Source organism: Mauremys mutica, chromosome 1 (assembly GCF_020497125.1).
Source record: "Mauremys mutica isolate MM-2020 ecotype Southern chromosome 1, ASM2049712v1, whole genome shotgun sequence".
Lineage (NCBI taxonomy): Eukaryota > Metazoa > Chordata > Testudines > Geoemydidae > Mauremys > Mauremys mutica.
The window spans coordinates 44,655,990-44,677,900 of NC_059072.1; the positions used below are offsets into that span (position 1 = coordinate 44,655,990).

Genomic DNA, 21,911 nt, shown 5'->3' on the forward strand with positions numbered 1-21,911 from the left:
AAAGCAGGAGCATCTCAAGACACAATATGTGCCAGAGATTGTGCTGGGCACGGAGCAGGTATATTTAAATATAACAACAAGATAAAATGAGCCAGATGCAAGCCTCATGGGCAAACAAAAAAAAAGGTAAGACTAGGTTTCTAATGTGTGTCTTCAGGACTTTGTTCAACAGTTTGATTCTCTGCCAAACAGCGTGCCGCACCTGTTAAAAAATTGCTTTACTCAAAAAAGTTGTCTGAAAGATCTCTGGACCGCAGTCAACTTAATGTCATACATATCTGCTTCTTCAAAGCATTCTCTTTAGCTCACTGTAGCAATAGAAGAATAAGAAGCGGTTGTTTCATCCTAAAGGTAATTGCATGCCCACCACTTCACACCCAGTACACGAGTAAATATAGTTTGCTGTAATTTTATTATTTATCTTATCACAGAATAGAAAACTGGAGAAGTGCAACAGGTTTATATGTAGTGGAGTGAAAGAAATTATCCTGAAAATTAATATGTTTAAATGGCTATAAGGTATAAAGAAATGGTATTAATAGTTGACTATTTCAATTCTGTATACGGGCTATTTGAAACGCAGCATCTCTGATGGAGGAGGACTCTTCAAGACAATACTAACTGATACACTTAGTAAAATAATGCTATATTATGTCACATCATTCTTAAGATACTCATTTGAATGGACCTAATCACAAAACCCAAAGATCCAAAGGCCAAATTCTGAGCCTCTGCGCAAAGCCTAAATAACTTGGTATTGTGCAGGCAACCTCTGTGAGGTTATGTGAGAGACAGAATCTTCCCCTTCTAGTCTGTGGGACTCCAGTTCATTATTCCACAGCTCCAGCTAAACTCCCAGTGATACAATAGGGGCCATGAGCACTGTTCCCTGTGTCTCATGTATTTATGTTTGCAGGTAATCTGGATAGTTGCAGACCTAGTGGCCTAAACCCTTTCCCCTATTCCACCACAAACTTCTGCTGAGCCACATCTTACTGTGTAGAGAGACCTGACAGGAAATAATGCTCCACAGCAGCCTGGTCACCCTACCACTTGCAACAACTCCATTGCAATATGGCCTTCCATAGTTGTACTGGGGGGGCAGAATTTCACCTTGAATGAGCACTTCAGCAGTGGGCTCTGTGTTTGTCATCTCTCCAGAATACTTAGCAAAGTTAGTTAAAGACACAGGAGAAAAAATAACTGAACTATGAATCACTGATAGTGTACTATGCACATTCTAGAGCAGAAGATCATTCACAGTGATAATTCTTAAATACAATAATGACAAAAATGTATCTTCATTGGCTTTGATGGTTTCAATTTGAAAATGTTTAAGGTGTATGAACAGTGGTGCTTCCCCAGGCCTCATCTTGGTTCTTTCCCCTCACATACTTGTAGGTGTGCAAAATAAAGAAAACTTAACTCTGTACCTTTGTATTTTATTGAGCTTTTCTTTGTACAGCTTGAACTCAGACTGATGGAGACAGGTAATCTGAAGGAACTATTTAAAAAAAGGTCACTTTGCAAACCATATCACCAGCGTTTTACAAATAGATATAAATAAAATATTAAAGGATATTTTGAACTTTCTACACATGAAAAATATTGAGACACAAGGAAATACAGAACATGAAAATAATCTAGTGGTGAACCTGGAGGTGATGAATTGCACATTTGCCAGTATCAGCTGCAGTACAACTAGAATTAACTTTGGCCTTTTCTAGCTGATGCTTTAACAATGGTCTTTGAAACAAAGCAAACACACACTCGCGCATACACACACACACACATTCTCACACACACACCCTCTAGATCACAGTTTACAGCTGTGTAAAGCAAAAAAACCCAACAACTAACCAACAAACAAAAAAACCACCAGCATGTGGATTCAAGTGATACACAAACATCTGAAGCAAATTTATAATACATTGATATACAATTAGCCTAATATAAGACATTCTGCTTGATCCTGCATCTATTGAAGCAAATGGCAAAAGCTTCCTTTGACTTTAGTGGTGCAAAATTAAGCCACTGCATTTTAAGGCTGTGTTTCACTACTGCTCTGGTGTTATGGACCTGCAGAGCATAAGTTGCATGGTGTATACACAACAGGATCCTGCAAAATACTGGAGATAACCAAATACGGATCCTTTCAACGTTCATGAACTGTCCTTGGCTCAAAACACAAAAGCTTCTGTCAATTCACTGAGAAATCTACCAGAGATACAAAGAAGGCCTATATTCTCCCCTTTCACGTGAAGCATCATGGCAGAAAAAAGCTTATGTATAAATTCAGAGATACTTCTTCACAGACAATCTAACACATAGCTCCTTCTTGTGGGAAGGACTGATCACAATATGTAAGTAGCTAGGAATATGGGCTGCCAACTATATGGAGCTCAAAAATTCACAGGGAATCCTAGACCCAGCCTCATGAATCTCCAGAGCTACCTGTGAATAGTGGCAGCTCCTCTTTGCTTTAAGGACTCTCCACTCCAGCAGCAGGGCCAACCTGTTCCCGCGATGTGGGAACCACATCGCGGGAGTTAATGCTGAAACAAAGGAGCAAGTCCATTGTGTAGTGAGTTGCTATTAGAGCACACCATCGACTGCTCCTTAGCTCTGCTGCTTTGGCCCGCCTCCCACACAAAATGGGCAAATTTTATAAAGTGCCCAGGGAGGAGTACAAACAGCACTAAAGAGTGAGGACCCAGGAGAGCATGTCTCAGATTGCCCCTATACTTTTGCTTCCTTTTGCAACACACATTATGAGGAAGCAGAGAGTCCTGACTACTAATTCTGACAGTAGAATCTAATTTTAAATTTTTTCCTTACATTTCCTGGTGCTTTTAACTATATAAGCCCACATCTTATTCTCTTAAATCATATACGGTTGTGTCAGAAGACATCAGGAATATTTTTTAAGTATTTGTTTACAGTCACATTTTTTACAGTCAATCCTGCAGTCCTTTGGGAGTTTTTTCTGAACAAGGACTTCAGGATTCGACTCTTAAGTATCAGACGTCTTATGTAAATTCAGAAAGAGAGGACTTCATATACAGGGAAAGTACCAGCTAGGCTTATGGACCCCCAATCACAAAAGTGCTCAAACATATCTAAAAAAGCTTTCATCAATAGGGATATTTTCCTGAATCAGGTTCATAAACAAGGATATGCTAAGGTATTCATTATCTATCCATGTTAGATGGGGATAGTTATATTCAGCCTCTCTTCTAAGTCACCTGTGTCTCTTGGATTTAGAACATGCAGAAAAACAATGCAAACTTTCCTTTTTATTTTTGTTAAAACGTAATCTACTGCAGACGTGGATGAAAATGTGCATGTTAGCTGTAAACACTAGAATTAAGAGTTGGCACTATAGATAAAATGGTAAGCAGTGGTCTTTGCAATACATGAGAGTCAAGGATTGAAATAGAAATATTCCTATATTGCTAATGTATGTAATAATGCTTTTTAAAATGGAATGGAATGTCTCTATGTAATAATTTTATAGTGTGTACCTATAAATAGATAAGTCTATCTATTGCTTAAGAAATAAAGCTGCCCTTTTCAAATACGTCAAGTGTATATCTTTCTCTCTCTTTACTGTCACAGTACACAGTTGTTTGCCCTGCAGCTGTTCTAGTGTTTGGCAATATTTCAAGTAACTTCCCCACCCCCTTTTTTGTGCATCTCTCCATCTTTCCATTCCGAAACCTAAGATCCGAAAGGGCAGATCTTGACGTCATAAAGCTTTAGGAAAAGCGTCACATCTTGAGTGGTGTTGCTATGTGTGCAGCCAATCAGAGAAGCATGTAAATAAATTTAATGTGGTCCTTGGATTGTCATTTGAGGAAGTAGGAAGTCTCCTGCTCTAAAACTTCATCTGATAGAGGCTATGAGTCAGTAGCCTTGCTTTTACTTGCACAGATCCTGCTGAGGAGGATTTCAGAATAGACTTGATTTATTGGACCTCTGACATGATACGGTGACTGAGAATTCATTGCATAGTCTTGCAGCTGTGAGAGTTTGCTTTGGCTGTTGAAATATTTCCCCAGAGTATAGGGCCTTGATAGCTTCATTGTAATGGGAGGACGTTCATTGGACATTTTGGATTTCACCACCTGCAAAGGAAGAGTGACATTTGTGAATGTTTTCTATATGCACCTAAAAGGATATGGGTCTTATTATCCTGTCAGCTGCATGTGCACAACTCATGGGGTAATCAGACCTCAGTTCTTTGAAGACCAGACTCCGATACTCTAACTCACAGCTGGTCCCATTCCCTATTGTGAGCCTAGCCATGGTGTAAGATTGAAATCAGTACATCAGGTACTATTCAATTCGGCCCTTACTGATCAAGGAACCCAAAATGCTTAAACCAACTGAACTCATCTACTTGATACTGTAGCCCTTTCACCACGGTATATTTTAGACTGTCCTCTCTTAACTAGAGATAGCCTGAACTAAACCCCCAGATTCAACCTTTACAGCTCGCCTGGATGTCTACAGTGGGCCAAATTAAACCCTGGACTCCCCTGAACTGTGGGCAATTTCAGGTCCAGATCAGTATCTGAACTACATAGCTCAGGTCTGTCTCTAATCCTAGTATTTGAGGCACAGACCTTCTTTGTAGGCTGGACCAGTAGTTTGGTGGCACCACAGCACAGCACTGGAGATCCCCGATTAGATCCCCTGCTGTTTGGATTACAGTAGTAATTCCAGATTGCTCTGGAAGTGGTGTGTTTAGTCTGTGTGGAGATGGGGGATCTAAACAACTTAGACTGGAAGCTCTCTGGGTTTGTATGGCACCTAGCATAATGGGACCTTGGTCCATAACTAGTGTTTCTAGGTGCTATGGTAATACAAATAAATAACCATGACCACGACAACCACCACCACCGCCTGGGAGCTGCATACAAGCTGGCTGGAAAGGTAAGTTAGGAGCTAGTTCCTTCATTGGCAAGATAGGTTATCGTAAAGCAGGATCCTTGCAGGAAAAAAAAGCAGAAAATGTACTAGATTCCAGAGGTTTGCCGCATCCCCAAAGTGAAACAGAGCTATGCTACAGAATCCCCGGGCCTACATAATGTTACTTATAAATAGGATGACCAGATGTCTTGATTTTATAGGGACAGTCCCAATATTTGGGGCTTTTTCTTATATAGATGCCAATTACCTCCCAGCCCCTGCCCTGATTTTTCACACTTGCTATCTGGTCACCCTACTTATAAAAGTAAAAGTAAACAAGCATCAGAAAAAGGTTCTCAGGCAAATTCATTTGGCACAATTATTAGCCCATTCTACTGAATTTAGTTCTAGAAATGAAAGATCCCTATACGTGGTTGCTTGATTTGGCAGAAGGGAGCTCTGAGTTGTTAATCTGTTTTAAAAATAAAGAGGAGCAAATCATGTGTGATGTAGGTCTAATGGTCCTCAGCTTTGCTTTGTATGCAATAAGATACACACTTGGCTACGGACAGCATTCATGTTTATATATGTGCTTCATACAGGGCCGCCCAGAGGATTCCGGGGGCCCGGGGTCTTTGGCGGCGGGGGGGCCCTTCCGTTCCGGGACCCGCCGCCAAAGTGCCCCGAAGACCCGCGGCGGGAGCCCCCCCGCCGCCGAATTACCGCCGAAGCGGGACCGCCGCCGAAGCGCAGCCCGGTCTTCGGCGGTAATTCGGTGGCGGGGGGGGGGTCCCCGCCGCGGGCCTTCCGGGCACTTAGGCGGCGGGTCCCGGAACAGAAGGGGCCCCCCGCCGCCGAAGACCCCGGGCTGCGCTTCGGCGGCGGCAGCGGGTCCCGCTCCCCCCCGGTCCCGGCCCGGCCCCCGGCGGGTCCCGCTCCCCCCCGGTCCCGACGGTCCTTCCCCCGGTCCCGGCCCCGGCCTCTTACCGAGCACGTCTCTGGCGGGGCCTGAGCTCCGTCCCGCTCAGAGCCGCGTGGTGAGCGGGGCGGGGCTGGGAGCTCCACGCCGAGCGGAGGCAGCTGCCCCGCCCCCTCCCCACGGCGCTCTGAGCGGGGCGGGGCTCAGGCCCCGCCAGAGACGTGCTCGGTAAGAGGCTGGGGCTGGGGCCGGGGCGGGACCGTCTCTGAGCGGGGCGGGGCTCAGGGGCCCCGCCGGAGACGCTGAGGCTCCAGGAGAGGGGCGGAGGCGGGAGCCTCCGCTCTTCTCTTGGGGGCCCCTGCGGAGCCCGGGGCAAATTGCCCCCTTTGCCCCCCCCTCTGGGCGGCCCTGGCTTCATAGGGGTTTTGTAAAATGAAATATGTTTGGAATCATGTCTTAGACCAGGGTTGGCAAACTTTTTGGCCTGAGGGCCACATCGGGGTTCCGAAACTGTATGGAGGGCCCACTTCTCGCCCCTTGACTGCCCCCTAGAGCCCCTGACCCATCCAACCCCCTCCCCCCCCGCTCCTTGTCCTGACTGCTCCCTCCCAGGACGCCCCCGCCCCTAACCGCCCTCCTGGGACCCCCCCTCTTATCCAACCTCCCCTGCTCCCTGTCCCCTGACTGCCCCAACCCTTATCCACACCCTCACCCCCTGACAGGCCACCCGGGACTCCTGCGCCTATCCAACCCCCCCGCTCCCTGTTCCCTGACTGCCCCCTGGGACCTCTTGCCCCTTATCCAATTCCCTTGATACCCGCCCCCTTACCATGCTGATCAGAGCACCAGGACTGGCAGCTGCACGGCCCGGCCAGAGCCAGCCACGCCACCGCACTGCCCGACAGGAGCTCACAGTCCCACTGTCCAGAGCGCTGGCGGCACGGCGATCTGAGGCTGCGGGGGAGGGAGGACAGCGGGGAAGGGGCCGGGGGCTAGCCTCCCTAGCCGGGAGCTCAAGGGCCAGGCAGGATGGTCCCGCGGGCCAGATGTGGCCCACGGGCTGTAGTTTGCCCACTTCTGTATTAGACACTTAAAACCAATGTTCGTATTTAACCAAGGTCATAATATATATACAGCAGCAACCTACGCAAAATAAAATGTGAGGGGAGAGAAAGCATGTGAAAATGATAAAGGCTGAGCAGGGTGAGTGAGAGGGGTTGTCTAAGTTTGCAAAAGAGCAAGTAGTATCCATTTAGGACACTAATATATTTTAAGGCCTATTTGATACAGCTAAGCCAAGAGAAGCAATTTGTTTTCATGCTATTCCTGCAGAGGTTCATTTTTCTAAATTAGTGCCTTAGATCAAGTAACTGTTCTGAAATGATGCTACCTTGAACCAATCACCCAAGCTACATTCCTGATGAGAGTAATCTCCAAGGAATGTAATTTAGTATTAATCTTACAGCTAGCCACTGATTAAAATACCCAAGTCCAAAGGCTGCCAGTTTCTATTTAGTATACATTATTCCACTACCATTAAGTTATAGAATAAATCTACATCAGTCCTAGCTGCCATGAAGGTGTAGGGTCATTTTGAGTCCCCTGGCCCATAAGCATGTTGAGCAGAACAAACTAGTTAAAGATCAGTTTGCATATGTTGCTTTGGGCCCCTGGAACTAGCAGTGGCTGTAGACTGGCAGGGACAGGAGATGCAAGATTCTGAGCCCTCACACCTGGAGATCAAACTAGTCACATGGAGAGATTCTTCTCCTACAGTAGTGCCCAGCTCCCTCCCCAGTCACAGCAGGGCTTGTAGCCATGGTGCTATGGGCTTCCAGGCCATTGTTGTGCTCTGGGGCCTCTCGGAAGGATCAATGAAGTTAACAGGAATTCCAGGTGCACTACACCTCACAGGATCAGGTCCTTGGCTTACCCAGCAAGTGTAAACAGGCATTAAAGGTTAAATGAGAGTGGCTGAATACCAGGGCCGGCTCCAGGCACCAGCTAAGGAAGCAGGTGCTTGGGAGGTCAATACAAAGGGGCGGCAGTCATCCAGTATTGGGGCGGCACCAGGGGCGGCTCTAGACATTTTGCCGCCCCAAGCACGGAGAGTCCGCTGGTCCCGCAGCTTCGGCGGACCCTCCACAGGCAAGCCGCCGAAGGCACCCTGCGGTGACTGGCAGAGCGCCCCCCCCGCAGCTTGCCGCCCCAGACACGCGCTTGGAGCGCTGGTGCCTGGAGCCGCCACTGGGCGGCACATCCGGGTCTTCGGCAGGAATTTGGCAGCGGGTCCTTCAGTCCCTCTCATCCTCTTTGAGCTGCCGCCAAAGTGCCGCTGAAGAGGAAGAGAGGGAGTGAAGGACTCGGCTTTTTTTTTTTTCTGCGTGGGGCGGCAGAAAACCTGGAGCCAGCCCTGCTGAATACAATCCATTTCTCTTGTTCAAAATTCACAAAATGGCCAGCCTTCCATTCCCAGCCTCCCACACAGCTGTGGCTGAGTTCAGATGTCACGGGGTGTGGGTGTGCGGCAGCATTCTACTAGGGGTTTAGGAGTCATTTTAAGTGAAAAAATGAAAGTAGCAAGCAGTGGATTTAATTTCTCAGTTGGTTTCATAAAGCCTGAAAAGTTCTGGAGTTCTACACAATGTTGTTCTGTCGGTCCTCTGATACAAAATGCCATTTTCACAGTGCAAACTGCTTATGAACTCCAGGATACTCCCCCTCCCCAACCCATTACCATGATGCAAAAATGAACTGAGGCCAAGGCTGTTAAAACTAATGAGGTATAAAACCACTCAGAGGGTCTCTGTGGATGTTACTCAGTGACTTAGACTATTTCTTGGTGGCTAGTGAACCCCATATTAACCTCCTCCTGGGTATACCTCTCCTGTTCCAGTCACAAAGGCCTCTCAGTGTCAATAACAGGATTTTTCAAATAAAAACACAGCCAAATTCCACCTTGACTTATACCTCCTGCAGCTACACTGTTCATTGGAGTCCCTCGGGATGGCTGAATTTAATCCGTAACGCTAATTTGTACGGGAGCTCACCCAGAACTACTTAAAAAACAACAACAACAACCACCACTGACAGCGTCTACCCAATACTGCACAAAGCAGACTGGAAGCATTTCACCCAGATATTCCCCAGTCTATGCTACAAAGGCTAATAAGACTACAACACGGGGTCCATGCTGCAAAAGTCTAGGGAAACAGAAAGGAACTGTAGTGGGCCTTGAAGAACACCACCTCTGAGTTCTAGCTCATTAAGGACCAGACTGTGGCCTGCGCTGCTGCACATCTGCATGGTGATGTGTATATTTTATATATAAGGCTACGTTTTAGTCACAGATATTTTTAGTAAACAAAAATTCACGGCCCTTGACTCGTTCATGACTTTTATTAAAAATACCTGTAACTAAAGCTTGGGGGGAGGGCCACGGGTGCTCGGGGGAGGGGAGGGAGTGGTCCGGGTGAACTGCGGGTGCTGAGGGAGGTGGCCCGGGACCCCCACTGGTGCTGGGAGGGATGGCTGGCGGGGCTGGAAGGGGCTCCCTACCTGGCTCCGCGTCCCTGCAGCTCCGAGGTGATGGAGGGGCACAAGCGCCGGCTGCTGCAGCTCCCATTAGCCAGGAACCGCAGTCAGTGGGAGGTGTGGGGGTAGGGCCTGCTGGCGCAGGCAGCACGCAGCACAGAGGCCCCCTTGGCCCCTCCACTGCCTAGGAGCTGCAGAGCCATGCTAGTGGGAGCCCCTCACCCTGAGGTAAGCATCCCTCCAACCCACTGATCCTAGCTCTGAGCCCCCTCCCTCACAACCAAACTGCAGCTTGGGCAGCCCCTGAGCCAGCACCAGCCGCTGCACAAGTCACAGAGGTCATGGAAAGTCACTGAATCTGTGACCTCCATGACAGACTCGCAGCCTTAATTATATATATGGGGTGGGGAAAGGGTGAGAAGGAGAAAAAGTCCCTGTGGGATTTCTGTGTCCTTCCCCCAATCACATGGGCAGCACAGAATGGGGGAATGGGAAGATTCTTGGCTCCAACCCAAACAAGACCATGCTTGAGCACTGCTGCACTGGCTCACCAGGGGATATGTGCTGCACTGGGTATAGGACTGATGCCGAATACATCAGTCCCAGAGCTTTCCCAGTGTTTTCACACAGCAGAAATCAGCACTTTCACCCAGCACTCAAGGCCATGTCCAGCCTTTATAAGTACAGCTCCCATTCACTGAAATGGGAGCCCTATGCACATACCTGTATCTGGAGAGAGGGTTTGACCCCAGAGTGAGGATCACATTAAAACAGGTATCACCTTAACCAAAGGTAAGTTGCATTTATTCTTTTCTTGAAACATTTAGAAGGCAAATTGGAGCTGCTTGTATTGACAGTAGACAAATTCCAGAAATCTTGTCTAGGGGGTGGGGTGGCAGTTGAGCTCCAAAACATATCTAGGATTTTCTCCAAATGAAATAGCTTGTAGATTCCTGTGTCTAAATGTTGCATCAGGCAAGGCTATAGCACCATTACAGTCAGTAATGAAACTGCAGGGGTTTCTTTCAGCTGCTGGTTTCTTTCTGACCCAAAGTCCCTGAATACCCTCAGCATTTTGAAATGGTATTCCTAGATACCCGTGAAGCCTTGTAACTCTTGGTTTACAAAAATAAATAAATAAATAAAAATAATCTTTTGGTGCATTCTATTTTCCTACATATTTGACTTTTTAATACCAACTTCTGCCCAGTCTTTGTTTACTTCTATTATTGTGGACTTATTACATCTTTGATCTCCTTTTTAATTGTGCAATATAAACAATCCACACAAAGTTGACTCTTGATTTATGAAAGTTCACAATTTTAAAATGGAAAGTTTTATTCCCCTTGTGAGATTTTAGTGAAATAAAGCAGTGAATTGAGGCCAAGTGTTACTGGTTGTCTTTGAGTTTGTAGTCCTGATTTTCACAGCAGAAATAATTTTGATTTGGAGTCAGAGTCTAGCTCTTGAAGGGAAATGAGTTGATGACCCAAAGCTCCCTGTACTGCTCATTGTGTTTCTTAAATTCCTAAGAGTAGGATGGTGAAATGCTTTGAAGTAGCACATAGACATTCACTGAAACTCCTTTAAAGCTAAATGCCTTGATGGAATGTTCAGACTCCCAGCAGATTAATAATTCAACTCTGGAATCCTGGCACAGGCCTCTCATACCAACAAATTAGCTTCACAGAAACTTTGGTGAGACCTTAATGGAATTCTATGGTACTTCTCTTGATGACACAAGAGAACTTCCTTAAATCTCAAATTCGGAATTATCACAGTCAATTGTGAGGCAGAGGGTGCACCTTTATATATCACCAGAGAAGAATGTCTTCTGGTTTCATTCAGAGCAATGCTTGAAATCAAGGGAGCACTTCTCTGTTTCATATATTTATGGCACTAAAAATGCAAATACAAAACTGATCCCTCCTCTAACAGGGCTAACTGTGAAAAGACACAGCAGACACTCAAAATATATTGGAAAGGAAACCAGAACAACTTAAAATATCTTGTTTTTCAAATTCCCTACTTTCTCTGGATACTGGTTTAGCAGCCTCCAGGTTGATTTTATGCCTAGTTTCAATAGTGTGCTTGCTTGTTCTTTTTTTATTTAAGTCCTGCGCTGCTGTCTCTGAAATTTCTTGAGAAGATTCCCTTGAAGTTCCTAACCAGGAATCTAAACAATTGAAGAAGAAACTGTCCTCAACTGCCGCTCATCTCATTTTACAAGGTGCATAGTTAATGTTAGGCCAAGAGTTTAACTGTTTATTTGGTGCTCCATAGATGCTCATGCAGGATACACAGGTTCAATAATTATTTAATACTGACCCTTAGTGCATTAATTCAAACAACAGGGATCAGTATAGCATCCTGAAGTTAATAAGCTCTCAGGCGTACTGGAATGCAGGTGGCTTTATGCAATTCTTCTACACCCCTCCCAATTCTGGGGCTTGTCGGTTTGACCCTTGGTGGAACTTGGAGCTCCTCTGACTGCTCCACATTGCACCAGCTTCTAACAGTCCCTTGGGGCAATGGAATGCAGCACACTTTGAACATGTCCTAACACAAACCCAACACCAAAAAGGTTCAAAGGGAGTGACATACTGTTAGCTGAAGTGATAGCCTGAAATGATGCTAATTCACTTGCATCCAGATTCAGTACAGGTGACACCAGGAGGTCTGAGTTAATTACACTTCTCTGTGCCAGCCTGGGGGATTCACTAAGCAGGGCAGGGTGTGGTATGCTACAGACCTCCCTAGGGTTTTCCAGGGAAGCCAGTTCAGTTTTCAGCCAGGGCAGCTGCTAAGAACATGGCCATGCCCCCTCCCGAGCCTGCATCATTCACTCTTTGGGCTGACTGGAACCGCTTGAGTTCTCTGCTGGAGGGGAAGCTACAAACCCTTTGCACAATTGCAGCAACCCATCTGGTGGGCTTTCCATTGCCAAGACCTTGTACCTGTGCCACCACAAAGCTGAATTTAGCCCAGTAAGTGTACAATGGAAAAGAGAATTCCTTCAGGTATACAACCAGAAGAGAAAACTAGGGCCAAAAATAAGACTATGCACAGACAGGAGCAGTTATGGTACCTCCTCACAACCCCTCTGCCAGTGCAACCCCTCTCCCTGTACACACCCTGCTACAGGAAAGTTCTAATCAAACAACATACTCATAGCTCCCACGCCCTCACATGAGAACATGCAGTGGCAGATTCCGAATGAGTGAAGTTAATTAACCAGCTAAGGAAGACTTAAGACAAACAACTGGTAGATCTATGAGCATGGTAACAGTATCAAAATAGGTAGACTGAACAGATCCAGAAGAAACAAGATAATACAGTGCAGAGTAGAGAAGCTCAAGAGCCTGGAAACAAAGCCCTGCACAGAGAAACCTCTTTCCATTAGTTAGAAGTATATTTTTGGAACAGCAATTTTGTGATTCCATTGGGTTTACATGGATAGGACTCCATTTTTAGGGTATTTCTGTTTTATATTTAGACCTAGATTCTTAAAGGTATATAGATGCCTAACCCATTGGGAGTTAGGTACCTAAATACCTTTGAGGATCTGAACGTTGGCCATTACACAGCTTCCGTTCCCCTCCATGGTGACCTGCATATATCTTCACATGCATTAGAAATCTTTTCAAGCTTTATTTAGGTCTACCTTTGATCCATTACTATACACTATGCTGTATATATTTTCACTATAGCATCTGACAGTTAGAACCCCTTTTAAATACTTAAATGAGACCATATAAACAATAAATGATTACCTCATGGAAATGACATCCGCACTTCCCTTGCAGAAATTCTTTGTAACGTCCCATTGTGATGATGAAAGTATCGACCACCTCATAGCCATATCTTTTTGCAGTATCCAGAATAACCAAATTTTCATTCCATAAATTTTGCACTTCAGTCTGTATTCCAAAGCAAAAAAATATCAATGTTATTCAGTAGTATAGTACACTGACTGATTTCAATGGTAGCAGAATCTGACCCTAAAGTAATGGCAAAACTGCAGAATTGGGCCAATATTGAATGAAATAATTATACTATTTTCTACACAAATTATAGCAGTTGCATTATTGGAAATAGCTATTGCTCCAAGGCTTTGTTAGATTTTGAAGCAATTTCTCAACACATGTATTGGTGCGTACAAAGACTAAAAGGAAATTATTGAATTAGCTCTTCTTTATACAAAAGAGTATATCATGTACAATGAAGTCAGGCTGATTTTAAAAAGAATTAAGCTTTAAAATTAAGTAATACAATAGTAATTGGCACTTGCAAAATTATATGTGGAAGCCCTCCTATGAAAGAAATTAAGTCTCGTAACACTAAAGTGAAAATCATTAAAGGTCCTATTATAAAGTAGTTATTGTCCAGTAAAAGACATGTTTGGCTTAAAAATCACAGGTATTTGAGACCATTGTCTTTGACAGGAGTTGTCACATTCTGCAGTTCCATGAGTCCCCTCAAATCAGCAACACTGAGGAGCAGCCTAGCATTTGTCAAGACATGGCAGGGAGGCCGTGAATAGGAAACGTTAGCTGTAAGTTGTCAAGTGACTGCATTTTACGTTGTACAGCAACCTCAGACAGAGAGGATTTTGAGCTGAGGTGGGGTAATCCTCTTGTCCAACACACCCAAACCATGCTAGTGAATTGGCTTGAGACTCAGATATTGAAAATAAGAGGAATGTTTGGACAGAAGCAGTAACAATGGACTGCAATTAAATCAGATTGTTTCCCAGAGTTCTGTGGACTAATAAATAAAACCAAACCACAAAGTTGTCCCTTTTTTCAGGGTCTTATCTTACCTATCTTGTATATATTCTGTGACTGACTTAGGAGCATCATTTTTCATGATGTTTTAATTGGTGGTTTTATCTGGTGGTGCCTGTCTCCTCTCGGACCCTTCTTGTACAGATATGGAACTGAGGCACAGAGAGGCTAAATGTCTTGCCAAGGTCACACGTGATGTCTGCGTCAGAGCAGGGAATTGAAACTGGATCTTCCATATTCCCAGGCCAGTGCCCCAACCAATGGCCCATCCTTCTTCCCCTTACCTATTTTAGGCCCGAATTATGTTGGTTTTCCTACCCAGTCCTCATTTCTATTGAAAGGCATGACAGGGCTAAGTAAAGAGAGGAGCCAAATAAAGGTAGACTGGGACAGTTTTGTTGCTCTTGTTCCTGTGTCCACTCATTTTCTCCCTAAAATGGAATAACCCCCTTCTTGGGTCCAAATGGAAGTCATGACAATTACATCCATTTTACACTGGAGCAAAGACAGTTGACTTGCCGAGGTCACACTGAGTCAGTAGCAGAACTGGAAAAAAAATCAAGATGTTCTGACTATAAACAGCCATATTTAGGGATAATCTATTGCTTTTCAGCTGTTGCTGTCAAAGCACTTTACAAAGAAGGGTGAACAATAACACCCCTACTTTACAGATGGGGAAACACAGAGAGAGAGAGGGAGAGAAAGAGAGTTTATCTGGCAGACTTACAGTCATGCAGAAAGCCATTGGCAGAACTGGGAATAGGACTTGGGTCTTCCCGCTTTCACTCCTCTGCCCTGCCTCCAGGACTACACTGGTTAGGGAAGAGGATCCATCCCTCAAAACTGCACCCAAAATGAATTTTTGTGATTGACCCAACCCAGATCTTGTTCTCTCCTTCAGAGCCCCTCATCTCTTCCCCCCACCTCTCAAATGTTACAGAACTGGGAAGACATGATAATCATGATTATGATAAAAGAATGGTTTAAAGTTACCATCTCTTATTGTCTTATCTGTTTCTGTTAGACTGTAAGATCCTTGAGGGAGGAGCTATCATTACTTATGTCTTTTACCGAAGTGAGAATTATCATCCACACTCTATTATCTATGGTAGTTTATAACCAACATAGTAAAAAATGTGTCCCTCTGCTACTGTGGGTGCTTTTGATCTTATTTAGAATAACCATCTGACTCTATTAACACACATTGAAAGGTCCAGGTTCACTAGGACATTCCAGCTTCCTTGCAATGTTCTGGTGATGCAAAGCAACCTACACTGATTTGGCTGGTCAAGCTGGATTTATGGAGAACAGTGCAAAGTAGCCAATGGTGTACCAATGAACTTGTCCCATTAGTCACCACCTCCCTGTAGAAAGGAAGACTGGGGAGGTTCAACTATCCATGTGGCTGGAGCAATCTGTCTCCCACTCAGCTCTGCAAATTGGCATTATGTATAATAATGTAGGTGCTTCTAGTTCTTGGAACAACCAGTTTAGTATGAAGCATTGAATGGAACTCTGAGTATGGTGGAATCCATGAAATAAGGGTATTTGGCACAAGTCCATATCAGCAAACCATATTACAAATACAAATGTTTCTCTCTCGCTGGTCAATTTAAAGCTTGTTCAGCACAGGTGGCAATGTATTTTAAAGAGATAGCAAAATCATCAGTTAGACCAGGGGTCGGCAACCTATGGCACGGGTGCCAAAGGCGGCACACGAGCAGATTTACTTTGGCACACTGCTGCTGGCCTGGATGGATGGAACCCTGGGCTGGCAGTGGGCTGAGTGGGGCTGGCGGCCGGGACCCCAGCTGGCAGGGGCACATGGATGGAACTCCAGACCGGCAGCTGACTGAATCGCTCAGCATGCTGCCAGTCTGGGGTTCCATCCGCCGGCCCCTGTAAATATAAAATGTATTACTGGCATGCGAAACCTTAAATTACCACGAATAAATGAAAACTTGGCACACCACTTCTGAAAGGTTGCCGACTCCTGAGTTAGACAGTAAGCATTTCATGGGAATGCAGTCAAAATCTGACCCACCTGCGATAAAGAATGTATCCCATCCACTGGTAGATGAAAGCCCATTCCTATGGATTTGATAACTACCAGGATATTTGATAGATTTTCCCTGTTTAACAAGTGAAATAAAGCACATGCATTTTATTTACAGATCTATGAAGAGACATTACAAAATTATTTCTTTTAACATCAGATTTAAATGTACAATAATGAAAAAAATGAAATGTTTGTATCTGAAACTACTGGTTAAGTTTGGTGGTTGGAATTTATCATATCAATGTTTTACATGGGATAATAGAAACATATAACACTAAACTTTACCTCTTCAGCACCTTTTGAATAATTTGCAGGTGATTGGAATTAAGCCACTGAACACCACCCACAACTAATACCGTCTGGTCTGTGTTCTCAAGAGGATGTGATCTGAAACCAAGAAAGAAAGCACGCCACATGTAGCCTTAAAACAGATGGTAAACATTTTAACAGCATCACATTACATTTCAATGAACTGTATTTGGCATCCTGATCGGACGTGTGATGTCATTTGACTATTTTTTAACCACACAATATGGCCAGTACATCTTGTGCTTAATTCTTTACTGATTTTAATGGTACAGGTCTGTTAAACACATTTGTGAATGGAAGAAGAATACAAACAACCCATCAATAGAAGTTATACTGTACCTTTGTAACAGCTGTTCTAGCGCTTTTTCAAACGTTGGCCTCTGGTTTACATTGATCCAAAACTGGGGGTAGTAGGAGTAACTGATAAATGTTTTCCCATCATTTATGTTATGATAAAATTTAATGTCATGAGCCTTTTGCCATTCCTGAAGGGTCTCATTCACTCTTTCAATCAAATAGTACATTATCCCTCTGTTAGTTGAGTCTCCAATAAAAAGAACCTTTAAATGTAAATAAAAGAGGATACACTTCATACACTGTACATTAGGCAGTCTAAGAATCACTAATCTAGCTAGAACATTACATGCATCACATTACATTTTAACTTCTTTCAGACTGTGGAATACCATCCCTCCAGACACCTACTCCCAGTACAATTTTCTCTATCAAAATATATTTATTATGATTAAATAAAAAGTAACGGTAGAAGAGTATTAAGGATACAGTAAGTTTTGCTTACTGTGACAGCTGTATCTGCTTGGATACATCCCTACATTTTTCATTCTGGCAGCTTGTTTCTTCTCCCTGGATGTAGAACTTTACATTTATAAATCCCTCTGTTGCTTGCAGCTTCTTGCTGTAATCTCCAGGTCATTTTACAGGTATTTCCCCCCTGTACTCTGTGTGTTTCCTACCATATCAGTTTTGGTGTCATCCTCAAATTTGATCATAGTTGAATTTACACCAAAGAAACACCCAGCAAAGAAATGAAGTAGCTGCATTAGCTTTAAAGAGATGCTATTTTTTGTTTGGGTTTTTCTGAGGGAAAAATGAAGGTCAAAAAAGCTTCTGAAAACTCTCAGAGTAGCCTGGAGTGTGATACAACAAGCAGGAAGCATCACTGCTCAAAGATGGGCAGAGGCTCCACAATGACAGAGAAGCCAGCATTACTCTGGTGTAAAAGAGCAGAGGTTGGCCCAGGATTTCTTACTTGACTAATGGTCTCCTGTACTGATTTTGCAGCAACAACCTACAAATTCCTTGAGCTCCTCTATGTATGGAGGCTATAGGGTTTGTGTGTGTTTATTTTAATCTCGTCTATCCCTAGTGCATCACATCAATAGCGTAGCTGGTCACCAACCCGCTGTGGCTGTATGTTGCCCTCCCAAATAAGAGAGAATGCAAGGCAGAATATTATGCCAAAGAGTACAAAGGAAAAGGAAAATTAGTTTATTGCAGCATGCCAGAACCGTGCTTGCATTCGATCCCTTTGATCATCTTTGTCACTTGCCTCTGGATACTTTCCAGTTTCTCTACATCCTTTCTATACATTGGTGACCAAAATTGGACACAGTACTCCAGCGGAGGCCTAACCAGTGCTAAGTAGAGCGGTACTATCACCTCCCATGACTTGTATGCTATGCCTCTGTTAATGCAACTTAAAATTGCATTTGATTTTGCAACAGCATCACATTGCTGACTCATGTTGAGGTCTTGATCCACCACAACTCCCAGATACTTCTCAGCAGTGCTGCTGCCAAGCCAGTTTCCCCCCATTCTGTATTTGTGTGTATGGTTTTCCTTCCCTAAGAGTAGCACCTTACATTTGTCTTTGCTGAATTTCATTTTGTTGTCTATAGCCCAGTTCTCCAATTTATCCAAGAACCTTCTGAATTTTAGCTCTATCCTCCAAAGTACTGGCAACACCCCTAGCTTTGTGTCATCTACAAACTTGATCAGTATGCTCTCTATACCTACATCCAGTTAATTAATAAAGATCTAAACAACACTGGAGCCAGAACAGATCCTTGTGGAACCCCACTTGAGGCCTCCCTCCAACCCGACATCATTCCATTAATAGTTACTCTGTTTGGTTGTTTAAGGAATTATGTATCCACTTAATGGTAGTTCTGTCAAGCTCGCATTTCTCCAGCGTACATATCAGAATGTCATGTAGGACTGTGTCAAAAGCCTTGCTGAAGTCCAGATATATTATGTCCACCACATTCCCCCAATCCACCAAATCAGTTACGCTGTCAAAGAAGGACATTCATACTGGCTGCTAGTGATTACTCCTTCATCCTCCAGCTATTAGCAAACTGAATGTTTTTTACATTGCTCTAGTAGCTTTTCAGGCATAGAAGACAGACTGACTGGTCTATAGTTTCCCTGCTCTTCCTTTTAAAGTTAGGCACTATATTAACCCTTCTCCAGTCTTCCAGGATCCCTCCTAGCATCCACGAGTTTGTAATTATTATTGCCATTGGCTCTGAGATTTCTTCAGCTAATTCAGTCAGTACCCTTGAATAGCATCCAGCCCCGCTGATTTGAATTCATTCAAATTGTTCAGAAGATCTCTGACGTCTTCTTTACTTATCCCAATCTGCATCCCTTCCCCTTTATTGTCTATGGGTACATCGCTAGTCATCCGGTCACGTTTTTTTTTAGAGAAGACTGAAGCAAAGTAGCCATTGAGCCGTCCTATCATCTTCCATTACCAGCCCACCTTTTCCATTGAGCAGCAGACCCACACTATCCTTGAACTTTCTTTTTTGTCTGACGTATTTGAAGAACCCCTTCCTGTTGTCTGTAGCATTTCTTGCCAGCTGTAACTCACTCTTTGCAAAATATCAGAGCATTTGCTTAAGCAGAATGTGAAATCTTCCATGGCAACCCTGGGGCAGAGATTTTAAAGTCTGCTGGCTGCCTTCTGTATATGATGCTAGCAGTTTGGGGGTCCCACCCCTCCAGCTTAGAACACAATGAAAATGAAGGCCAACATGCACTACGAGTTCTAAAGGACCAGGCTCGATCTAGCACAATCTTTTTAAATCCCCATTCTGCAAAGCTGGTCAGTCTTCACTGTGTTCTGAGCGTGGGACCCTCAGAGCGCAATCTTCAAAGCAGCCACTCTTTGGTAAGTTGGCATTCTTTTCACTGAAGGCTTGGGGGACCAGGAGGCCATTGAAGAGTGGAATATGGCCCTGGGGAACATTCATCAGCCTCAGTTACCCAGAAGTTTCAACTAACCAGCATTCAGTAAATCAACTTAATCAGGGCTTAAATTCTCAGAAAGTATTTCCCAGAGCTCCCCACACCTCCACCTACTAGACAAACAAAAAGCTACTTGAGGAGGCTCCACAGCTGCATCATGTTGTTTTGATGCTTTTTTCTTCCCTGACCTTGCTCCTCAGATCAGTTACGGCATGTCTTCTTTTCCTGATTCAGGATCTCACATATGTCTCAGCATTGAACATTGTGCGAGTCTGTCCTGCCAAGCTAATGAAAAGTAGCATTGATATGGTCAGCACTTTCGGAGATCATCACAAAGGAGTCATGATTATGTTCATGTGCAAGAAACCCCGTTCACATTCAACTGATGTTATTGGTATGCATAGGTGCCGACTTCCTCTTTACCGGGGGGGGAGGGGTGCTTGACACACCCACCCCCGCCCCAGGCCCAAACCCCACTCCAACCCTTCTTCCAAATCCCCACCTCTTCCTGCCCCCGCTTTGCCCCTGGACCTGCCCCCACTCCATGCCTTTCCCTAAACCCCACCCCGCCTCTTCCTGCCCCCACTCTGCCCTGCCCCACTTCTTCCCTGCCTCTTTCCGCACCCTCCCCCAAGAGCACCCCATCCCTACTCCTCCTCCCACCCTCCCAGCGCCTCCTGCTTGCCACAGAACAGCTGATTGCAGTGGCCAGGAGGCACTGGGAGAGGGAGGAGTTGATCAGCGGGGCTGCAGGTGAGTGAGAGGTGCTGGGGGGAGTGGGGGAGCTTGGCTGGAGCACCCATGGAGTCAGCACCTATGTCGTTATAGTACTGAAGCACTTTAAAAGAGATTTTACAGGAGCTGGCATTGCCTTCTGGTGACTGTCCTTGTATTCTCTGAACCCACACACTACCACTCTCTCATCCAATTGCAACCTATGGCAGTGAGCCTTGACTTCACGTTCTCCATGGGGTACGGCGGCATCCTGTGGCCAGTTCCTAGGATATAGAACTTTGACATCAGCAGCAAGTTGCTCATCCGTTTTATCTATGAGCCTATGCTGCAGCTGGATTGCCAAACTTCTGTAGAATTGGGATCAGTTGATTGACATGATGCCTCCTGTGTTTGTGTCCAGCGCGATTCCCTGAAATTCCATCGCAGCTTCAGCTTCTCATACAAGCCTCTCTTGCTCCCCTGGTTTTTGCACTCTCTGATCAAAAACACAAATCTGCCTCAGAATTTTGTCTTGTGCACTTTGGATATTGATTTCCCTAGACTGTGGCTCAAGTGAGAGTTCCGCTAACTTTTGTAGAGCATCAGAAAGTATGTCTTTTTCTTTACCTTGTGCTTCTGCTAACTGCTGGAAATGAAGAAAGAGAGCACGGTAATTAAGGTAATAGGTAATAAAGGTAATAATTGGAGATATACTAATCTCCTAGAACTGGAAGGGACCTCGAAAGGTCATCGAGTCCAGCCCCCTGCCTTCACTAGCAGGACCAATTCTGCCAGACAGCTTTCACTGCACAGCTACTTGATGCAACCCATCGCATTCCCAGAACGCACCCAATTTTCAAGATTTTTACATGCAAAGATGCTGCACATTCTTGAAGTTCTCTTGCGCTTTTAGGGGAGGTATGGCACATAGTACAGTTTGTCTATAAATACTTTAAAGTGGTTGACTCCATGAACATCCTGCACGAGCTCATGAACAGAGAGTTCCAATCAGTGGGCGGAGCAGTGCCAGGCAATTACCTTTGGAAAACGCAGCTGTAGCAGCCACTTCACTTTTCTGACCTAGTGTGACTGTGGCTCCAGCACAAACAAGAGCCTCCAAGTGTTCCTTTAAGTACCGTAAGCCTCCGTGAATCCCATTGCATCCATCTTGTGCAGCAAGATTCTGGCAATGGTTGAGGCATCAGCAGCTGGAAGCTCGATTAGGTCAACAAACACGTTCGTAGGCTCCTCCATCTCCTCCGTTGCAAATCGTATGTAGGTGATAAGAGTGGAAGCTTGGCTCAAAGTAGTTAACTCATCAATCATCACTGTGATTTTGCACTTATGAGATATTATATTTTTAAATATTTTTTTCTTCATTTCCTCCACAATGTGCTGCTGT

At 44.7% G+C, this 21,911-nt stretch overlaps 1 protein-coding gene across 1 annotated transcript in view; it reads right to left on the minus strand.

Moving 5' to 3' along the window:
• Nucleotides 1-3,466: 3,466 nt before the first annotated feature.
• CPED1 (cadherin like and PC-esterase domain containing 1) overlaps nucleotides 3,467-21,911 on the minus strand; it is a 225,480-nt gene continuing 207,035 nt past the window's right edge. Inside the window, exons 20-24 of the mRNA XM_045001870.1 lie at nucleotides 16,862-17,082; nucleotides 16,499-16,600; nucleotides 16,199-16,286; nucleotides 13,141-13,287; nucleotides 3,467-4,127 (exon numbers count right to left, since the gene is read on the minus strand). Of these exons, the coding sequence (XP_044857805.1) occupies nucleotides 3,900-4,127; nucleotides 13,141-13,287; nucleotides 16,199-16,286; nucleotides 16,499-16,600; nucleotides 16,862-17,082 (786 nt within the window). The 3' untranslated portion in view covers nucleotides 3,467-3,899. The remainder of the gene's footprint in view (nucleotides 4,128-13,140; nucleotides 13,288-16,198; nucleotides 16,287-16,498; nucleotides 16,601-16,861; nucleotides 17,083-21,911) is intronic.